This window comes from Jatropha curcas, chromosome 2, assembly GCF_041381405.1.
Source record: "Jatropha curcas cultivar XTBG-Jc1 chromosome 2, XTBG_Jcur_1.0, whole genome shotgun sequence".
Classification (NCBI taxonomy): Eukaryota; Viridiplantae; Streptophyta; class Magnoliopsida; order Malpighiales; family Euphorbiaceae; genus Jatropha; species Jatropha curcas.
The window spans coordinates 4567660-4591781 of NC_143152.1; the positions used below are offsets into that span (position 1 = coordinate 4567660).

The window sequence follows — 24122 nt, forward strand, 5'->3', positions numbered from 1 at the left end:
TTACTTTAATAGACTATAAATTTTCAAATTCATACAATCATAATTTACATGAATCTGCTCAAATATACATAAATGATCTGTTAATGTTTAATACATCATATATATTCCAAAAGAAGTCAAATATACAATAGCTACATCAGTAGCATACTATCTACATCAAATAAAAATGATCCTCTCTTGGTTCTTTTTCCTTTCCTTTACCTGCGATAGTACAAAAGCAACTATCGCTAAGCATATGGCTTAGTGGTGTACTAATAAAAATAATAAGGAATGACAATTCATAAATCCACCATGGTAAAGAAAATAAGAAACAAAATAAATCAATACCATTTAAATCATCAATTCATAATATAGTCTTTACAGCTTTTATAGAGTCAATTCTGAGGGCCATCAGTGTCTAATGTGCACATCTAGACCTGCTATCTACAACCTCAATCTGTGATATGATTTCAACAGAAGAGGGAGCAATCTACAACCTCAACATGGAGGGAGAATTTCATATCAATCATATATCATCTAGTGATGATATCCATGTTCAATCGATCGTAATATCAACTTCAACAAATGAAATGATATTCGGGGTAATAACCATATCTATATCAGCTGTAAGACTTTTAAACCATTCCATTTATGTACTAATATCAAAATCACAATGGACAACATTTCATTTCACAACCACTGCTAAAAACATTCAATCACGGCCACCCCTCATACTACAGGTATCAATTGGCCAACATCCTCCTCTTTCAAGGTATAAGAATCATAAAATTCATTTACAAATATCATTCGGTCGTATGCTTTCAAAATAATCTTTTTCCTCTTTAAAAACTTATGAATATAATTATAATTCATAAAGCAAATCCATTGAAAATATTTTGCAAAATCAATTTCATTTTGTTTAAATAAAAGTAGGAAAGGAATAATATACACTAACCTGAACTAGATGGCTCCCCTAGCCCTTTTCCTCTAGTAATCACCCTCTCCTCAAGTCCCTTTCTCTCAGCAGCTGTAGCATGATATTAATACTCACATTAAGATCATACTACACAATGTACACACATGCACTTCTATAAGAATGTAAATTAAGCATTAGAATGTAGTCTCATGCTTTTTCTTTCATTTTCACTATACTTGTCCAAGTGTTATATGATCTGAGTTTAAGCATGAAACACTTCATATCCAACACTTAACCACATCCTAGACACAAAATACTAACAATGAAAACAATAGAAGTGAATAGCATGCTAAATTCGTTCAAGGTTTATGAAATGCAGAATTTCAGCATTTGAGTAGCTGGCATTGCGTTGACTATATCTTGAATTCCCCATATTCAATTGCCCTGAAATTTCGACAGCATGTTCCAAACATCTTAGGGTACTGTTCTAGAAAATTTCATAATTTTTAAAGCTCATTTGCATTCTTAAATGACATAATTATAGAATCTGAAGTTCAGTTTTTCTCATGCTGAGCAGCCTGCATTGATTTACTTATAACTCCATTTCCTTTTATCCAACGGCCTTTAAATTTTAACACGACCTACCCAACATCTCAGCCTATCTCCATATCAAATTTCATAAATTTTGGAGTTCATTTGCTTAGTCAAATAGGTCAATTACAGAAGCTGAATTTCAGGCAGCATAACTGTAACATGTCCAACAATGATAAGTTTATTTAAGCATTCTCAACTCACTTCCAGCACAAATTCATGCAATCCAACTCTTCTATTACTGAAATAACATCATAATATAAGATATAGCAGAGTCCATAGTTCATAGAATATCAAAACCAAACTCAAAATCATCCATCTTGGTGACTTATGCAACTTAGACTTTGAATTCATGCATAACTACTTTCAATCATCTTAAATCACCTTAAATCACTTCTCATCACTTCATCTTCACCAAATCAGATTACACAAACAAGCACCTCACTTCAAAGTTCATGGAATTCAAAAAGTAATCCATAGAAATGAAGGAGGAAGTGAAAATAACTAACCTTTTCTTAAGAATTACTTGAAAATTCTTTGATTTTCACCTTCTTTTTGCTTGGTTTTGACTCAAAACCCTCCTCCTCTCTTCTTGAACGACCTGAACTGCAAAATGGGTGGTAAGTGTCGTGCTTCTCTTCACTTCTTCATAAAAATTATATAATAAACTTTATTAAAAATTCCTTCCATGTCCTTTAATTGCAAATTGCACTATAATCCTCCATTTTGTTTTCCCTTCATCCTTTGGCACTCTAATCTTTTTAATCACTTTACTTTAGTCCTATTAGGTATAAACCAAGTGTATTTAATATTCTAAACTCCACTTGGTAAAAATCGTACGGAAATTACCGTTTTTCAGGCTTTTCAGGTAAACTCGTGCTTTACTGAGAAGTCATTCATCTTTCAACTCATTTTTGATTTCCTTTAAGCTTTCACATGGATTTGTAAAGATCAATTAATGTTTCATTTAATTAATATTAATATCCTCAATCTATAGTGTTTCCCATTATTTTAAGTTTTCCTTTTATTTGGATAACCGAATTCATCGAAAAAGCTAAAATAGAAAGAACTACAAAATTGAGGATATTACAAATATTCTTTATGATATATATATTTTTTTTAATTTACCAATTAAAAAATATATTTATTATAATAAAAATAACTACTTTCTTGTGAAATGGCTTTTACTAATTATAATATATTCTAGTTTGATTCATAACCAATCAAATAAAAAATTATATTAGAAATTATTAAAAATAATATTATTTATTCTGCTATAGTATAATAAAAAAATAATGAAAGATTTGACTAACAAAATAGAATTATGAGCTCAGAGAAGTATAAGAGTAGGAAAAAAATTGCATTCACTTGCCTTATGCAAGATTGATTTCTAAGTGCATAATGAAAATTGGTGTTGATTTGTCTAGGGAAAAGGGAGACAACATAGAGCACATAGAGAAGATAAATGCAAGCTACTTGAGTTCTTGTAACACATAGTGAGAACAAAAAATAGAGAATGGACGCTTCTCAAATATATGCAACCTAATGATGTGATGGACTGGGGTAGCAAGGATGAAAATTGCACTGTGAAGCAACCTTCCAATGTTCCAAGAAGGGCACTAAGGGTCTCTACAAATGCTGACGAAGAGGTTTTGAAAAGAATAAAGATAATGAATTCTATGATGCATGCTTTGATGGAAAAGGTTGATAAAAAATGCACACATATTGAAGAACTTAAGGCATTTGCTGGTGACACTGAGAATACTGTGTAATCCATGGGCCAGTTCACTGAGATTCCAGACACACCATTACATGAGCACAACAAGGGAAATAGAGACCAGATTCTGGAAAAGCAGGGTGAGAGAAATAGAGATGTGCACGACAAAACTGAAGATGTACCTGCTGCACAAAATGAAAAGAACAAAAGTGCTGAAATGATGTTGATGAGCGTGCCCGTATTGAGGATAATGGTGAAGAAAAGAATGAAGTTGACAGTGATGAGACCCAACCAGACACACAAGATCCATTTGTAGCAAATAGGTTTGAAGATTCTGTGGATAAGACGCTTAAAGCAAGCGAGGTTGTGGAAGAGACACTTGCTGACATTAATGAAGAGATGAAAAACACATCTGATGGTGAAGATAATGGGTAGGCATGGTTGTTTGTTTTGCCTTAATCTATTAGTCTTTTAAAGAACTTATCTTTAATTAGTCTACAGTGAAAATATTATGTATGCACTTGGAATGATTATGTTAACTTATAGTTTGGGATGTATTTGCTATTACACGATATTTTTAATATGTTCTCGCTTTTATTATGGCTTTCTACGAGTAAGGATACATAACTTGCACATTTTGGTTAATTAGCATATGATTTTTTAAAAAAAGAATGTTATGCATTGGTAAGTATATGGGTGTTAAATATAAAAATTGTGCTTGTATTAAACTATATGATTAGTAGAAAAAAAGATAGCATATGAGCTCTAAATATGAAAATTGTACTCGCATTAAAACTTTGCGATTATTGAAAATTAAGCATATGGGCGTTATATATAAAAATTATACCCGCATTAACTGATTATACTATAAATTCAAGTTTAATGCATATGACATTGGAATTGGGCTTATTGGTCCGAAATGCGTAATGATATAAACATAAACTTGTAAGCAAAATAAATAAACTATACACATTTTAAGTTAAAGTCTTATAATTGAACAAGCTATGTGGAAACAAAGAAATTACATCAAAATTGAGCTCAAAAAGCAACATTGTGCTCATCCATAGAAATATGCATATATAAATTAACAAAATACTGCGCATTTGTAATATAATAACTGAGTTGAATTTAAAAATGCCTGCAATCGGATGATTCACACTAATGTTGCCTCCTTAACAATTTGTTGCTCGTTTGTAATTATTGTTGGGAGATTCTCAGTCCATAACAAACTATCCTTTGCCGTGTGCTTTATTTTATAATGGTTCCCACCATTATATTTCATGATATCAACCATACAAGTCTGTAGAGTCAAAAAAACCTTATTCATTGAAGAAGCAGGGAAAACATCATAGGCTTTTAAAATTGCATCAACAAGTTGATCAATAGTACTTGGAGCCTCTCTATGCTGAATTGAGTTAATTGCTCTGAGAAAACCAAGGTCCAAAATATTTAAATCTGGACTGTTTGGAGGTTGGCACAGTAAATGAATGTCTAATCCTACTTCAGTTGCAACTTATGCAAATTGGACATCGCCTACTTCTATATGTGGCTTAGCATTGTCCTGTTGTACGAATATTATGGTTGGACCATCCATATGTGGCCATTTTTCTTTGATAGAAGGCAAAAGTTTATGAATGAAAACATCACGAATGACATCTTTTGTTATTGACAGTATGGGTTTTGTTTCCATTATACCAGTCGAACGGTTCTTGCTATTCCTTTTGGTTAGTTCGCTATAAAAAATGGCCAAATACCAACCTTGCCATCAAACAACACATTGGAGTTTTCATCAAATCTAGAGCGTGCAACTGCAGGTAGAAACATTATTTTGGGTATAAACCTCTTGCTTTTACATTTTCTCAAAGCTCTTCTTTATTTTTTGCTAGATAAAAATTCTGTATTTCTTTGCACATATAGAAACACGTTTCATGAATGTGAATTATGTCATGCATGGTTTTGAAATAAGGTTGACTATTTAATGTACCTTGATCAATCATTGAGAGACAGAACTGAATTCTTGTTGTTTTGTTTTCATCTTTGAGGAGTGGCCTTATGGCATTAGAATGAGGTCTGACATACCCACCTTTTATCATTTTGTGGACACACGAAACAGATATGCCTAGTTCATGCGCTAGAGAACGAAGTGTAATGGGACGTCTTAGTGGGATTTCTGTTATCCTATGTGCTGGGATTTGAACTCTTTTTCTTCCCTTGTTCCATGGACCTTTCATGCAAGAAATATTATTCTCTAGATGGATCTTGGCATTTCGCAAAATTTTGTAAACTCACTTCGAAGATATGCTAAATGTGACCGCAGATTTTTCATAACTGTGCGTATTTAGGTTACCTTGTTGCAACTTAGGAAACAACATGGTGCTTACAAAATTCTTTACATGATCTGGTATATTTTTCTTTTTGTTTCTTCTTTTCTCATTGCTTGCAACAAAATTTTCGGTATGACTCATTTCAGGAACCACCACAATGCTTTCTTCTGCATTAGGTAAGGAGTTCAAATTTGGCAGATGGATTGTGTGCATATCGTGAGAACGTGTGAGCGAATTTGTTGGAACTTCATTAAGATCAAATGAAAATAGATTATTCATGATGCAAGAAATACTGTTCCCCTCTTTTTGTTGCCCTTAGTTTGAAAAGCTTATAAATGCAATTACATGTTCATGTTCTGTTCCAAATATATATAAGTGTATATTATAGAAGTTGAGGAGACAGTAAGAATATCAAAAATTTTGACTCCACATTTTCGTCATATTTACGCGCATAGGATGGAACTCGCCCAAGACTTTAGAAAACGAGGGAAATTTAAAATTTCAAACGTTGGCTTTTAATTTGGGAAAGTTTGAAAATAGATTAATTAACGACATTAGCTAACAATTCCCTCCAATTTCGGCTCAAATCCCTCTATTTTCGGTTGCAATCCTGTAATTAATGCTGCTTTGAAAGTCTACACGCATGAGTTGTCTATCTATCAAATAAAGTGCCCACTTGATGCTGTTTAGGGATAAAATAGATATAATTTGAGAAAACCATTCAGTTTAACTGCCATTTTAATCCCTGTGCAAATTCAGTTATCTTTATATAGAGAGAACGGAGGGATTATTAATTTTCTTATTTTACACTTTCTCCCCAGCTCAAGTAGAGCAAGAAGCTTCCGATTCTGAGTCTCACAAGAAAATTAGAGCTCTTAAAGTATCTTCACCTTTCTGTGTGTTCCCCGAAAATACTTGAAATCTAAATAAAGAGAAGAACAGTTATAATCTAAGACGGATGCTGGAGTAATTGCAGCTTAAATATCATGAGAAAGACAAAATAAAAAAATTAAAAAGTATTTTTCAGAAGAAAAAATTCAAGGAAAAAAAAAAGAGAAAATCTGCAAATCAATCGGCACAGGAGGATTTTTCATTTGCAATTTTTAATGTTATGTATTTAATTTGGGAGCAGATAAAGGAGTACTAGAATACTAGATACACATGATGCAAGAATGGTTAGTCATATCTACATTAATTGTTCCATTATGATTATACAACACAATAACCAAATTGTATTTCAATAGAAATTAAATTAAAATCAAATTAAAAAATGTGGATATTAAAAATTCTGAGTTTTGATTAGATCGGAATCAAAAGAATCATGTCACGGATAAATTGTGATTTCAAATTAAAGGAAAAAAAGACAAAAAACAATCAAGAAAATCAAATTGAAATCAAAATTGAAATTCAAACATTAAAAATGTATTTATCAAAACTATAAACCGATTCAAAATCAATTGAATCAAATCAAAACAAAAACGTCAAGACCGATTCCAATGTCCACTAAACAGGCGAGACCTATTTGTGCAACATAAATTATTTTATGCTAAGAAAAATTAATTTCACTTAAAATATATATTTATAAAATAACTTTCAAATGAATAGAAAATATAATAGAAAACCGCAATGAAACGCGGGTATATTAACTTGTTTATATCTAAACAAAAAATTAATATAACCAATCAAAATTAAATTAATTTTATTTTTTAAATAAACAAAATTAAAATCCTTAAAGATATTATATTCTTACGATATTTAGTATATACCTGATATAGTATATAATATAATTTTTTAATTTATTTCATAAAATTTAGATTTAAATAGAAAATTAATCTAACCAATTAAAATTACATTACCTTTATTTGTTCAACCAATAAAATTAAAATTTTTAAAGATATTTTATTCTTACCATATTTAATATATCTTATGTAGTATATAATACAATTTGTTCATTTATCCAATAATTTATATTTAAATAGAAAATTAATATAACTAATGAAAATTAAATTATTATTATTTTTCAATCAATAAAATTAAAATTTTGATGATATTTTTGTTAATGCATAAATTTAATAGGCACAGTTTTTGTGATCCCACATTTTCCTCCCTATTCGTACAATATATATTATAATTATAGATTATAGAATTATAGATTCTAATGTTAATGTGATGAGAATATTTTAGTCCTTTCCAATCAGATCAATCCATGTTAATTGGGAGTGAGAGTCAATAAATAATAGAAAATACTTATTGCTATTATAAGATGAAACACTCATAGAGCCACATAGATCATTGTGTATTAATTCAAGTTTCATAGAAGCTCTTCATGCTTAATCAGTTGGGAATGGTGTTTCGCTGAGTTTGCCTAACTGACAAATTTCACATATGTTGGTCTTTTCAACTACATATGGCAAATTAACAACTAACTTCTTAGATTGTAGCAATTTTAGTGAATTAAGATTGGTGTGACCAGGTCTCTTATGCCACAAATCATATTCTTCTTCATGACTCAAGCAAGATTCTCCTTCAAAGTTTCTTAAATTTAAAGGAAAGCTTCTACATTTCATTTTGATAGCAAATAACTTTGTGCCAGAAGGATCACTAATTTCACAATTTCTATTTTTAAATAGTAAACTATAATTCTTATCCAATAATTGACCAACAAAAAATAAGCTTTGATTTAGTTCAGGCACATAAAGAACATCAGAAATAAGCTTTGTACTTGAAGGAGTTTATACAGTCACATCTCCTTTGCCTTTGACATCAACAAGCCTACCATCTCCAAGTCTGACTTTTGACGAGTAATTTGCATCCAAGCTATTGAAATTCACCAAATTTGGTGACATATTGTTAGTGCAGCCACTATCAACAAGCCACACTTCTTTAGCCAGTTGACACACCATATTCTTCAATTTCAGTAGCAGTAAATAATTGTTCTTCATGCTTTTCAAAATTTTTGGTGACTTTTGCAGGATAAGTTTGTGTTTGTTGATTTTGATTTGTAAAACAAACTTTCTCGGTGTGATTAAATTGCTTACAAATTTTACATTGAGCTTCAGGTCTAAACCAACAGTAGTTCTCGGTATGAAAATCTATCCTTCCTCCATTTTTTCTAAAATTCTTTTTAATTTTTTGCTTTTCTATTAGTTTTCTAGCCTCTTAAACCTCCTTCTTGGATTTTTGTTTTGAGTCGCTACAAGAGCCTTCTCTCCAATGGTTTCTTCTTCCCTATAAGCTTTTCTTAATTTATTCTATAGCTTGTAGAGCATTTGAAAGCTCATTGAAAGAGATTTGTGACATGTCCCAAGCGTCTTCAAGAGAAGGAATCTTAGCTTCAAATTTTTCAGGGAGCATCATCGTAACTTTCTCCGCAATTCTCTTCTCTTCTAACTTTTCTCCCAACAACCGAATTTGGTTTACAATTTTCATAACTCTATCAACATAATCTTTCATCTTTTCATTGTTATTCATCTTCAACATTTCAAATTCTTTTCTCAAATTTTATACTTGCATTTGTCTAGTTTTATCAGATCCATGATACTCAATTTTTAACTTCTCCCAAGCTTTATGTGTTGTTTCATATGCCATGATCTTGGTGAAGACAGGATCTACAACAGTTGCATGGATGTAACACAAGGCCTTTGGAGGTACTCTGTTTTCCTCCACATATTGCCATAATCCAAGTCCCTTGAAATAAGCTTTCATCTTCACAATCCAAATATGGTAGTTTTCCCCATTAAAATGAGGTGGTGAAAGAGAAATGTTGTTGGAAGCCATTTGAGGGAAAGCAAATAAATAGAAAACTTCACCATCTTTGGTTTATTTGGTGGCTTGCTCTATAATTTTCACTCAGATACACACACGGATGCTTAAGATCAAGGTTGCTCTGATGCCATTTATTGGTTTAGAAGTTCGGAGAATTAAGAAAGAGAAGGAAAATTCTGTAGAGAATTATATGAGTGTGGAGAGAAAAGATCAACCACTACCAAAAACGTATATTAGAGGATGATTAAAATTGTCTCCTTAGTTTAAAAAAAAAAAAAAAGAATCGTCTCCAATACTTTGGAGACAATTTGCATCTTCCCTTGTGAGTGTCCTCTTAACGAGCATACCTTATCTTATAGGAGACGATTTTTAATAAATCGTCCCTTTTTCGTTGGACGATAATTATCTCCAATTTAAGAGTCATACATCATCGCTCTAATTTTAGGCAATAATTATTTTCAAAAGACAATCACATAGAGCACGAAAATTGTATAAAAAAATATGGAAAATATTTATCTCTCTATAGGAGACGACAATCGTACATAAATTTGATAACAATAATTGTCCTTAGTATACAAGAGTTGTACCTCCTAAAGTTAAGGTGATGAGAATATTTTAGTCATTTCCACTCAGATCAATCCATGTCGGTTGGAGTGAGAGTTATAATATATATTAGAGACATTTGTTTCTAAAACATTATAAAAAAATTAATATTTGGAGATGATTTATAATTCATAGAGTCCCTATATATTTTAATTTTTAATTATAATAAGAATTTATTATTGGTTTAGAAGAGCAGAGAATTAAGAAAGAGAAGAAAAATTCTATAGAGAATTATATGAGTGTGAAGAGAAAAAGATCAAATCTTCATTATATAGCATAGAGAACATATTTACACACAACTATAATCTAGAGTTTGTTTACCAAGCCTCCATAAAGCAAGAAGTTTGCCTTCCAAGTAAGCTCCGAGTAAGCTTAAAGTAATATATATGCAGTACATATATATGAGTTGTCAGGGTAGTAAGATGTTGTTTGAGACTTTAATGTGAAATAGGATGGGGACTTTTGTGCATATGAATAACCATGCAAACTCAAGCTTTTGTGTATGGACTAAAAGTGTGGAATGCAAGAGAAAAATAAAGCATATATGGCTTCGAATCCAGGAATCCTCACTGAGTGGCCATGGAGGTCTCTTGGCAGCTTCAAGGTACAATAACTTCTCCATTTCATAGTTAAAACTCAAATTTTTTTCAAATGGTTTTCTGATTAAAAGTTCGTATATGCCTTGGTTGCAGTACTTGATTCTGGGTCCATGGATAGCTCAAAGCATATACTCATTCATAGCAAAAGAGGAAAAAGAGAGAGACATCTTCAACTTTATGATATTCCCAATTTTAATTTTGAGGTTTTTGCATAGTCAGATTTGGATTTCTTTTTCTCGTTATTTAACTGCCAAAGGCAGGAAAAGAATTGTTGATAAAGACATTGAAGTTGAGCAACTCGAAAGAGAAAGCAACTGGTCAGTTTAACTTGTTGGGAAAAATTACGCAAAATCCCCTTTATGAAGGAGCAAAAGAAAATAATAACACACAATTTGATAACGGAGTTCGGCCAATATTGCCTACGTCTCCGGACTGCCACAGATCTTTTATAGGAGAAAAATAAATATTGTTTACATACACTCACAACACTCTTTCAAGAATATCTTAATTTTTCTTCTTGAATAATCTCTCTATTTTTCTCTCACAATTGCTCTCACTCTCTATTTCTTAGTGTTGTACTGAGATGAAGAAAATCCTCTCCTATTTATAGGAGAGGTTTAACGCGTCCACCGAAACTGTAACGCGTCCACCGAATCCTAACGCGTCCACCGAATCCTAACGCGTCCACCGAAAACAAATTTTCTTCTTCCTTTTTATTTCTTCAAACCGTGTGGGTCTCATATGTTGGAGGGACCCACAGTAATACTTTAACAATCTCCCACTTGAAGACTGATTTTAATCTGTCTTCACACATCAATCATGCGGCAGTCTTCTCTGGTCTGTTATTCTAGCAGGCCAACTGAAGTCGAGCACAACTTCAGTTTGTCAATGGTCACCACCTTTGTTAACATATCTGCCGGATTCTTACTTCCTTGGATCTTCTCTAGTATTAACACATCATCTTCTAATAGAGATCTGATGAAGTGATAACGAAGTCCAATATGCTTGGTTCTGGAATGAAATGCTGAATTCTTTGCCAAGTGTATTGCACTTTGACTATCACTGTACAAAACATTCTTTTTCTGTTTGAATCCCAACTCAGTTAACAAACCTTGAAGCCATATCATCTCTTTGCTGGCTTCTGTCACTGCGACATATTCAGCTTCTGTTGTGGATAAAGCTACAATCTTCTGTACCTGTGACATCCAACTAACAGCTGTAGTACCAACAGTGAAAATATAACCTGTGGTGCTTCTTCGGTGATCAATGTCGCCTCCATAGTCTGCATCTACATAACCTTGTACTTTTAGTTCTCCTTTACCAAAGTACAAACACTTTTCAGTAGTGCCTCGTAGATACCTCAAAATCCACTTTACAGCTTCCCAATGAGCTTTCCCTGGATTTGACATATACCTGCTAACAACTCCCACTGCATGGCCAATATCTGGTCTCGTACATACCATTGCATACATCAAACTTCCTATGGCTGAAGCATAAGGAATTTTCGCCATGTCTTTTCTCTCTTCTTCCGTCTGAGGGGACTGGTCCTTGGATAGGCGAAAATGGCTAGCCAAGGGTGTGCTGACCGGCTTAGCATTATTCATGTTGAATCTTTGCAATACACGATTGATGTAATCCGCCTGAGATAATTGCAACACCTGTTTTTGCTTATCTCTCGTGATTTGCATTCCAAGAATCTTTTTCGCTGGACCTAAGTCCTTCATGTCAAATTCTTTTGACAATTGCTTCTTCAAGTTTCTGATATCATCCATATTTGAACCTGCTACTAACATATCATCAACATAAAGCAGTAGAATGATATAACTGGACCTGTATCTTTTGAAGAAGCAACAGTGGTCGGCATTGCACTTCTGGAAGCCTTCATTGTGCATGAAACTGTCGAACTTTTTGTACCACTGTCTTGGAGCTTGTTTCAGTCCATACAAGCTCTTCTTGAGTTTGCACACCATATTCTCTTTTCCTTTTTCTGAGAATCCTTCCGGCTGGTACATGTATATCTCCTTATCCAAGTCTCCGTGAAGAAACGCCGTCTTTACGTCCAACTGCTCAAGGTAGAGCCCTTCACTGGCAACAATACTCAACACAGACCTGATAGTATTGAGTTTTACAACCGGTGCAAATATGTCGGTGTAGTCAACTCCTTCCTTCTGCTGGAACCCTTTGACTACCAGTCGAGCTTTGTATCTCTTGGAACCATCATGTTCCTCTTTCACTCGATACACCCATTTGTTGTGAAGTGCCTTCTTTCCCACGGGTAACTCAGCTAGTTCCCATGTTTGATTGGAGATTAAAGACTTCATTTCGTCTTTCATGGCAAGCTCCCACTTGCTGGCATCTACCGTTTGACATGCTTCCTCAAAGCATTCAGGTTCTCCTCCATCTGTTAATAACAAATAATTCATATATTTTCTGTTAGGCTTTGGAGGACGTTCAGACCTTCTTAATGCTTGTGGAGGAGAAGTTTGTGGTGTGTTGATCGATTCCTCTAATTGAGGATCTTTAACTAACTCATTCGGCAGACTTTCTGAGATGTCGTCCACCTCTACAAACACTGGCCCACTCTGCTCTGAGTCGCTGGCAACTGTGTCATGTCTGTTCTTGTACATCATTCTTTCATTAAAGACTACATCTCTGCTGCGGATTACTTTCTTGTTTTCTTCATCCCAGAGGTGGTATCCAAACTCATCACCGCCATAGCCGATGAAAATGCATTTCTTAGATTTGGGATCAAGCTTATTCCTGCCATGATCACCTATATGCACATATGCTACACAACCGAAAACTCGTAAGTGTGAGAGTTTTACTTCTTTTCCACTCCATACCTCTTCTGGTATTTTGTGCTCCAATGGTACCGATGGACCTCGGTTGATCAAGTAAGCTGCTGTGTTGACTGCTTCTGCCCAGAACTGCTTTGGTAAGCCTGATTGTACACGTAAGCTTCTGGCTCTTTCTGTCAACGTTCGATTCATGCGCTCAGCTACACCATTATGTTGAGGCGTGCCTGGCACGGTTCTCTCCATCTTGATTCCATGCTCATAGCAGAACTTCTTGAACCTGGTGTCTTCATATTCACCACCATTGTCGGTTCTGAGCTTTTTAATCTTCAATCCTGTCTCATTTTCAACCATAGCTTTCCAAATTTTGAAAGCATCAAATACTTCTGACTTATATTTTAGAAAGTAAACCCATACTTTCCGAGAGTGATCATCAATAAAAGTCACAAAGTAGTGTTTTCCACCAATGGATGAGACAGTAGTTGGTCCCCACACATCAGAGTGAACAAGCTCAAGTTTCTCCTTCTTTGGGGTTCTTCTATTTGTCTGAAAGCTGACTCTTTTCTGCTTTCCAAATATGCAGTCTTCACACATGTCAATTTCAATTGACTGAATACCTGGTAGTTTTCCCTGTGAGTGTAGAATCCTCATTCCTTTCATACTCATATGGCCAAGCCTCTGGTGCCATATATTGGGAGTTTCACTGTTTGCTGCAACAGCAATGGAATAGGTTGCTCCTCCTGTGCTGTAAAGAGTACCACTCTTACTTCCACGAGCAACCATCATTGCACCCTTTGTAATCTTCCAATTATCGCCGTGGAAGGTTATTGTGTAGCCGTCGCTGGCCAACTGACCTACTGAGATTAAGTTCTTTCTCAGGTCAGGAATATGTCTGACATCCTTCAACTCCCATGTAGACCCATTCAACTTAATCTTCACTACTCCTTTACCAACAATATTACATGGTTGGTCATTACCAAGGTATACTTTTCCAAAGTTTCCGGGGGCATACCTTTCAAGGAGTTCTTTTTGTGAAGTTGCATGGAATGACGCACCGGAGTCTAAAACCCAAGATTCCTGCTTGCTTTCCAAAGAGCATATAAGTGCATCATCTTCTCCTGAGGTGGATGCAACATTTGCCTCTAACTTCCCCTCCTGGTGCTTAGGTGCATTCTTGCACTGATTTTTGTAGTGACCAGTTTTTCCACAATTCCAACATGCAATGGTCTTTGTGCTATTGAAATTGCTAGGATTTCTGGATTTGGACCTCCTGTCCTTTGACTTGCCTCGGTAGTTCGATCTACCGCGTCCATTCCCTCTGGTTGAATTTCTTCCTCTTGATTCTGTATGCAAGACTGAAGAAGTTGAAGGTTCACCTGACTCTCTCCGTCGAATCTCTTCACTAAGAACTAGGTCACGAACATCATCAAATTTTAACTTCTTGCTTCCGGACGAGCTACTCACAGCTGTGACAGTAGCATTCCAACTTTCTGGTAGGGAAGACAAAAGTATCAATGCTCGTACCTCTTCATCAAATTCAATTTCAACTGAACTCAATTGGGTTGTCACTGTATTGAGTTCATTGAGATGTTGGGCCACCGATGCGTTTTCCGTCATTCGTAGATTGAATAACCGCCTCATCAAGTGAACTTTATTTGCGGCCGATGGCTTTTCGTACATATTGGAAAGAGCCGCCATAAGACCCGCGGTGGTCTTTTCTTTTGCTATGTTGAAGGCAACATTACGGGAGAGGGTTAAACGAATAACGCCGAGTGCTTGTCTATCTAGAAGATTCCAATCTTCTTCCTTCATAGCCTCTGGCTTCGTTCCTGAGAGAGGTTGGAAAAGACCTTTCTGATACAGATAATCCTCTATCTGCATTTTCCAAAAGCCAAAATCTGCACCGTCGAATTTTTCAATTTTCGACTTTCCTTCATCTGCAGCCATTACTCCCACTCGAGTCTAACTCCGCCTTGATTGTTAGTATACGTGAATAGTGACCGTATACGTAAATAGTAACCGTATACTTAAATAGTACTATGCGTGAATAGTCCTTGGGCTTAACAGTGTCGGACTTAGCAACAGTAACTCTAATAGTACTATTCACCACCAACTTTGCGTTACTGTTTTACTATTCACCACTAAGTCGATTCTGCAACGACTTTCCGAGCGGACAACACCAATAGACTCGTCGTAATTTTCTGATCGTCGTGGTATATTTGTTTTCAGAGTATATCCACGGATCCGGTACCGCTCTGATTAGCGGGACCTGCCGAAACCTTCGGCTCTGATACCAGTTGTTGGGAAAAATTACGCAAAATCCCCTTTATGAAGGAGCAAAAGAAAATAATAACACACAATTTGATAACGGAGTTCGGCCAATATTGCCTACGTCTCCGGACTACCACAGATCTTTTATAGGAGAAAAATAAATATTGTTTACATACACTCACAACACTCTTTCAAGAATATCTTAATTTTTCTTCTTGAATAATCTCTCTATTTTTCTCTCACAATTGCTCTCGCTCTCTCACAATTGCTCTCACTCTCTATTTCTTAGTGTTGTACTGAGATGAAGAAAATCCTCTCCTATTTATAGGAGAGGTTTAACGCGTCCACCGAAACTGTAACGCGTCCACCGAAAACAAATTTTCTTCTTCCTTTTTATTTCTTCAAACCGTGTGGGTCTCATATGTTGGAGGGACCCACAGTAATACTTTAACATAACTGATATATATCATATATAACAGAAACCCATATGAGTTTCGGCTTTGAGGACCTAACCATGTATAAATTCAAATTGTTAATTGGCAGGGACGATCAGATCATACTCCAAGGAATACTATTCTACATTGGGAACAAGGCAATTACAGGGGCTTCTAAATTTCCATTGTGGAGAACAGATGGTGTAGTTATAACAATTTTGCTTCATGCAGGCCCTGTAGAATTCCTTTACTACTGGTTACACAGAGCATTGCATCATCACTTCCTCTATTCTCACTATTACTCTCATCACCATTCTTCTATTGTCACTCAACCCATTACTTGTGAGTACCGAATGGAAATTTTATTATTATTGTTATTATTATTAAAACCATAAATAAAATCTGAACTATTATTAATTTTGGCAGCTGTAATTCATCCATTCGCTGAAGTCATGGCATATTTCATGTTATTTTTAATACCGATATTAGGTGTGATAATCACTGGAAGAGCCTCTTTGGTAGCAACTTTTGGTTATATATTTTACATTGATTTTATGAACAACATGGGACATTGCAACTTTGAGATTTTCCCTAAACGGTTCTTCTCCGTCTTTCCTCCTCTTAAATATCTTGTCTATACACCCTCGTAAGTTTCTTTTCTTCTCTTTTCTTTTCTTTTCTTTTCCTTTCCTTTCTTTCCTTTTCTTTTCTTTTCTTTTAATTGGCAGTAACAGCCATTTTCTTTTTGTATGACAGTTTTCACTCTTTGCATCACACGAAATTCAGGACTAATTACTCCCTTTTCATGCCGTTTTACGACTACATCTACAGTACTATGGACAATTCTCCTGATGCTGTACTATAGGAAAATTTGGACTTTTCCTTTTGAATTGATAGTCCAGGTATTAAAAATGTGAAAGTTTCTATGAAATAATATAATAAGTATGTGGATGCATGTACTAGCTAGGTACATGGATAGCCATTTATTAAATGTTAGTATGTGAAAAATTATGTATTAAATTTTACTTTCTGAACTACAAACTATGGCTCGGTTGGCAATATAAACTTGGCATGAAGAAAGAACTCTCGAGTTCAATCCTCACTGAAAATATATAACTTTAAACTGTGACCTTATTATTATGACAGTAATACTAGAAAACAATGTATGGCATTTTATAAATTATACATATCAGTTTTTATCATTGTTTTTTTTTTTTTTTAATTTAACTTCATTATATACTCTTATATTAACTTTTTATCTTAATTGATTAAATTCTGCCAATGTATACAAGTGAATAAATTATAAGATATAGAGAATAATGATTGTTATAAAAAATAAATTTCTTCGTACTTTCCATATATATTATTATATTTTCTTCAACAAGACATGTACGAGACTCAAACTGCAATACTTTGTACAGTTCATATTTATGCGCCTTCATTAATCGATAGATTCCGTTTCATTATCACCACTCACTAATTAGTTTCTTACAGGTTTTAAACAGACGCTAAAGTTGATAAAAAAATAATAATAAATTCACAAAATTAAAAATATTGTTCAAAATTAAATCAAATGCCAAAGTCAGAGCTTTATTTAGTCGTTAGTCCTTTTGATGCAATGATATTAGGTGTCCTTACGGCGCTTAAGTGACAATATATAGAAGCTACTAATGACCACATCCGAGTTCACTTTCTAGTGAAATCTAGATGGAGGTCAAAATTGAAAAAGAGAATAAATTCAGTGACACGGTTGGTCTATAAATTGAAAATTTAATTACTAATGTCTTCTTTCAACCAAACATTTGAAATCACTTTTAAGTAATTTTACCAAATATTTAATTACTTTAAATTGGCTCATAACATTAAAAATATATTTTACATCAAATTTATTAATTTCTCAAGGAAAAATATATGCGATGAGTAAATTAATTTATAGAGCGCACTCCAAACTGATTTTTATACAATATTTTATGATTTCTCATTCATCAAAATGATCTCAATAAATTTGTTACCCAAAAAAAAAAAAAAAAAAAAAAAAAAAGGTAAAACTATAAAGTTAATGAGTTCCACCATCTATGCCAACAAATATGACAGTACTTACAAAATTGAGGGAAGTATATTCTACAGTATGTGCACTTGCAAAGACTCATCTAAGCCTTTCTTGCTGAAACCTGGGAAGTATGGGCTTCTTCAACATGTCTGGTAAGTAGTGAAATCCCATAATGCGAGGCGCTTGAGGCAGCATAATAGGACGTCACGGTGAGTTGCGCAAACTTCGGAAGTGCATAACCTACAATTCACATTTTAACACCAAATTGAACTACCCATAGATCCAAACTCAAGAAACCAAATTGATGCGAAAAAAAAAAAAAAGGGAAGTATACATTGAGCACCATCCACAAATGATGAATTTGTATATTTTTCTACCAGACAAACCCTTATTTCTAGAAGGAACCATCAAGACTCCCTACTCCATCACTCCACAAGATCCACTTGTCATTACAGAATCACATGCCTAGCGTGCAGAATGTTTCACAGCCCCAACCATATTAATCCTACCCAATATAGTTCAAAAAGTTTGCGACTACTGTGAGGAACAATTTTCCAGGCTAATCAAACAAACTACAGCTTTAAGCCCAGTGTGCGAAAGGATGAGCCAATACAGCTCAAATATAATAAACATTCTAAACCACATAGCTCTATCATCTTCAAATTCTTCTTATCCAACTATTGCTATCTGCCATTGGCTATGACATCTAAATTTTACTGCCCACCCCAATCTTTTCCTCTCCTCTCGAGGCAGGGATACCTGCATCTCTTTTTAGTACTGGTCATGTGTCATGCAGCTCATGCCAGAATTTTTACTCACATTGAAAAGAGAAAACAGAAGAGGTAGGAGGAGAAAAGACAGGGTAGTATGGACCTGACTAGACATGAGTCAGGAAGCTATTGTTGTTACTTCCATAAAAGATTGACTAGAGCCACTCAAATTGAAACTTGCACTTTCCAAAACTATCTTATTTCCATGATCAAAATTAAACCTCAACTGGTTCAGTGAAAATATCAAAATGAATGCAATTTTAATTGTTTAACCTCATTCTAATCTGTAGTTTCAGAGAATTTTCAGATTTTAACATATGAGCCCATTAAGCAGAACAGATAAATCTTAATTTTATATCCAAGAAAATATCATATCATGCAGAGTAAACAAGCCTAGCTCAATCAAAAGTCCTAAGAATAGCATATCAAACAAAAACAAAAAGCACGAAAGGACCAAACAACAAAGAATAGTCAGATGAGGGAGTGTGCCTAAGCATGTAGGAGAAAGAGACAAAAACAGGTAGACCAAAGCAGATAACAGTACTCAAACCAGAAAGCACAAAAATCAATTATCAACACCAAAATCCATAAAAAGCAAAAGAACCATAAACACACCAGAAAAGTAGATACAACTTGTGAATCCATGTGATATAGGAGGCCAATAGAGCACTGAACAAGCTAAAATCGATGGTGCTTTTATGAAGGACCAGAAACATATATAGATTGAAGTACAGATTTCATTAAAATCAAAGCCCCTAAGACTTATGGCCTTGACTCTATATGCATTAGGGAAAGGGGTTGAGATCCAAAACTGCCATACAGCCATTTTCGCTGACCAGCTGAAAATCAATTCTGCTGAACCTAACCTGAGACCAACGTAAACTGAATGACCAATAAAATTAACCCAAAACTGATCAAGCCTCAAATGAATCTAAGAAATTTGGGCAGGGTTATTTTTATCTAATCAGTTGGTCACTTTTAGATTTTGAACAGCCCTTCTCTTTTCCGTCTTTAACTCACACTAGTTGCCGTAACAACCCAAATACTTTGATTTCATGTCAAGCTCTCCAGTTAACATGCTTATAATCTATAAGCATATCCACTTAGATATAATTGTAAACCCTTTTGAGCTTGCTCTGCCTTTGTTCATGAACAGAATACAAGAAACCATGACCTACCAGCTTTTTCTGCCTAGCTTAGTGATGAACTCAAACATTAGAGATCAGCTGCCTTTATTCAAAACTAAAACATCATAAAATAAAAAATAAAGAAATAAAAAGAAAAAACTCCCCATTTCAATTACATCTTTGACATTGACAAGTCCATCAACGGGTTTGACCATCCCATACCTTAATAACAAGAAATTTGAGTACCATAAAAGTTTTCTTTACAACACTTCGAAATAAAAAATAAATAAAAAAAGAATGAGAAAAATAATTTTATAGAGAATGTTCAAAAACCACCCCCAACTCAGGATAAATCAAAAGAAGTTCAATAAAGGTAGTGGATATTTTGACTGAAGGGCGCAACTCATAAAACAGAAAGTTCTCAATGTCATTTCCATGTTCAAAGAATGATTATCAGAATGAAAATTTGTACCACATTGTGACTATAAAACTATCTGCTGGAGACTAACTTTAGTCTGAAAGAAAATCACAGAAATGCCAAAAGAAGGGTCTTTTGCAAGGATGTAGTGAATTAAGATCATAGTACAAACATAGCACATGTTTTGAGCCTGGAAATTGTGGCTATACATTGACAGTACCCAAATTGTTGAACTACAACTGCATAATTTCAATGGCCATTTATGAGATGCTATAGAAGACCCAGGAATTTTTTTGAAAAAATTAATGTACAGTTACCACACTGTTTTTCTGGAAGTAACTGCACCTGTCAGTAAGCGGGGGCCAAAGTTGTTGGCACCTCTCATCAAGGTTCCAAGAGTTTATAATGTGCAAAAGGCAAGAGACTACTCTCATAAAATCAAGAACATAAAACCAAGTTTCATATTGCATGCTAAGAATGACATTGCATTCCTTAAATCTCAGTAATCTATATTCTATTCTTACCTCCAAATGCAGCACTTGCACCCGAAACCACTAGCAGGGGAGGAAGCTGTTAACAAAATAAAATAAGCAAATAACAGTCATTAATATTTAATTCCAGAAACAAATAGTAGGCCCTTTTAGCTTAAAAGATTTGGAAAAAAAAAAAAAAAATGAAAAGGGGTAGGACATGTACCCCCACAAGAAAAGGCAGCCATTTTGGTCCCTTGAGACGATTTTGAAGGAATGTAATCCCTAAGAAATAATAGCAGTTAAGATTGTGCAACCAAATGTCATACATAATTCAGCAAAACAAAAGAATTGGATTGTACCTGTATTGAAACCGTGAACTGCACTAAGCATTCCACCAATACCCGAGCCAGCCTATTATAAGTGCAAATATGAAGGTCAAAAATTGGACAAAAAATAAAAAAAAAAAAAACAAAAATTAAACTGTTATCCTTCTGTTAAAGCAGCAGCATCTTGTCTGACAAGAACAACAAAATACATAATCTTATTCTTAAACTTTAAATTCTCTAAATTATAATACCGATCAAAAATGTTCAACCATAATATGCAGGAACACTGAATTGATAAAAGCAGTAAATTGAAAGAAGTTACAAGTTACCAACAAAAAAAACTACAAAGTATCACAAAAACACAGTATTTAGCTAGCAAACAAGCAAGAAGATAAAACTTTAGCTTCAATTCATCTAATTAGTAACAATTAAGCACAAAAGTCTAAGAATTGGAAAAATAAACATGTAAGCCCAAAAGAAACTAACATTTGTTTTACAGAAGAAACAAGTTAATATCAGTTATAATCAACCTCAACCCAAAAAAAAAAAAAAAAAAAAGAAAAAAGAAAAAAGACACCCGCAAAATCGAGAAAAACTTACGACAGCAGTGGCATCATGTAAAACCGGAGTTATGGTCCATTCTCCTCTTCCCTTAAAACAAATCAGCGATTCAGAGATCAGTCATGTGTAAAGATAGAGAAAAGAGAAGATATATACATATAGAGATAGATATACATACAGATTTAGGGTTTAAGAGAGAGAGACAGCGAGGACAGCGAGGAGAACCAAGTCCTGGATTGATGGTTGGATCGTGATGAAGATTTCCGCTTCTCAGTTTCTCCTGGTACACTTCGCGAGTCCCCATCTCCGCAATACAATACGCCTCTATTACACACGTCGTTCTCAGATTCTGCGTGGCTCGGCCTCTGTTGTGTCATGTGTGTCAGTCTGTATCCCAGCAAACAGAAGAAGCAAAAACTCCAGGTTACAACCCGTAAACAACAAATTTAGATCTACACGTGGCAAATGATGGAACCAGTGAACGCACCGTTTAACTATTTATTGGTGAACCAAGTCAAATAAAAACATTTAGCTAATAAAATTAAAATTCAAAGTAAAACTCGTTTTTAATTTGTACTCCCTCCGCCCCACCTGTATTACTGTATAGACTCACTTTCATTTTTTGTCCATTCTAAAATATAATCTTATTTTCAATAAGTTCTTAGTATATCCTATTTAATTTACATTTTTATTCTCAATTCTATATACATCATTTAATATTATAAAGGGATAATATTAGAAAAAGCTAAACAAAAAATATAATTTAACTATATTAATTAGTTTTCTTAATCTATGTAAAAATCAAACTAAATCTAAATCAATATATAGAACGAACATAGTAAAAGATAAAAGTACTATAATCTATTGCAATTATAATAAATTAATAAATTATAGGCCATATCTAAGGATGGAAGCAGCGCCAATATTTTAGAGTACTATCCAACTCCCATTTATTTATTGTGAATTTGAAAAATTAAAAATGGTTTGAAAACCATTAGTTGTGATAGGTAGATAGAATACAAATTTAGATTTTTGAATACTCGTTATATTAAATTGGTTTGATTAGAGATATGTACAATTAATCTAATTATTATTAGTAAAAGGATATTTTAAACATTAAATAATTTTAAATTAATTTTAAATTCAACTAATTTAAAATTCGTGAATCATCTATTCACTTAAAAGAATATCTTTAATAGATTTTGGACAAATATGAATAAAATGAATATAAATAATAAAATTTTAAGCCGAATTCAACGCAAACGGTTTAAAATTCGCAGATATCCAGCTTAAATCCTGAAGCACATCTCTATACATTATAAGTGCTTATGTTAGTAGCAAAACCCTTCCGTGATTTAACAAAATTGAGTACTAATAGCAATAGCATCGGTACCATCCCTAACTCTATCCACAACCTTCTCTCATCTTTGCCCGTCTCTAATCCGTAAGTATTTTTAAGGCCTAGGTCTCTAGCCGTCCACAACTCAGTATCGATTTTACTCGTTCCGATTTCTAATTCATAAGTATTTTTAAAGTTTAGGTCTCTAGGGCCCCGCTACTCATTATCGATTTTACTAAAACGAGTTCAATCGTAAGTACTCTACCAATTATTTGGAAGATTACTTTAATTATTAAAATTCAAATTTCCTATGGAAAATTACTCTCTTAGAATTTCAGAAAAGTTTTATAGGAAAATTAAATTACTCGAAGATAATAAAAGTTTCTTAGGAAAGTAATATAATTATGACAATAAATATTATTACAAAATTTAAAATGTCTTATTTTCTATAAGAATTTAATTTTCCCACACTTTGAGATAAGAAAGTATTTTTACATATAAATGGACTGAATACAAAAATTCACCTCTAAATTAAATTCTATAAGAATTAAAATGTCTTATTATGTATTTGAATTTATAAATTTTGACAATATTATACACCTTTTGACACTAATACCAATAATTTTTAGAATTTTTAGTTTTTATCTGTAAAATATCGACTTGACACATAGTTAACATGACTTTTCGAACAATAATTTTCATAAATTTTTAATTTTTAATAAGTGCTTAATTGATCTAATTTTGTAAGTTAAAGTGTTTAATAAAATAATTTTAAAAATTAAAGTGTTTAATTGATATAATTTTATAAATTAAAATATTTGATGGGTCAAAATAAAAGTTAAGGGTGTTACAAGATTAAAGTAAGAAAGTTCAGAGATGAATTTATGTATTCTGACAATATAAATGGAAAATTAGCATGGGGTTATATGTTTAGAAATTTAATTTTTTAAATAAAGTACAAACCATACATCGAAATCCGACTGTCCCTACTAACTTTCCCTTAAGATTCCAACGATCTAATACCCTCTAAAAAAATAAATTAAGGAATATTTTAAATTTATTTA

The 24122-nt window shown here is 33.5% G+C and overlaps 2 protein-coding genes and 1 long non-coding RNA gene across 3 annotated transcripts; 1 reads left to right on the plus strand and 2 right to left on the minus strand.

Annotated features, from left to right (window-relative positions):
* LOC149498102 (uncharacterized) lies at positions 1-2117 on the minus strand. The gene is made up of 3 exons (XR_016319712.1): positions 1996-2117; positions 935-1006; positions 1-201 (listed from the first exon to the last, which is right to left on the minus strand). It is a non-coding gene; the product is annotated as an uncharacterized LOC149498102 (long non-coding RNA).
* An 8322-nt stretch (positions 2118-10439) lies between these two features.
* Positions 10440-16956, plus strand: LOC149498103 (very-long-chain aldehyde decarbonylase CER1-like). Its single transcript, XM_089718523.1, has 5 exons — positions 10440-10499; positions 10588-10811; positions 16104-16336; positions 16421-16640; positions 16751-16956. The coding sequence occupies exons 1-5, from the start codon at positions 10440-10442 to the stop codon at positions 16857-16859; spliced, it is 846 nt and encodes a 281-aa protein (XP_089574649.1). The 3' UTR covers positions 16860-16956.
* Positions 16957-18045: 1089 nt separating this feature from the next.
* On the minus strand, positions 18046-22106 carry LOC105648935 (uncharacterized). Its single transcript, XM_089718503.1, has 6 exons — positions 21898-22106; positions 21759-21809; positions 21192-21243; positions 21056-21114; positions 20884-20929; positions 18046-18284 (listed from the first exon to the last, which is right to left on the minus strand). Exons 1-6 carry the CDS (start codon positions 22021-22023, stop codon positions 18145-18147), a joined length of 474 nt encoding a protein of 157 aa, XP_089574629.1. The 5' UTR covers positions 22024-22106; the 3' UTR covers positions 18046-18144.
* Positions 22107-24122: the final 2016 nt, after the last annotated feature.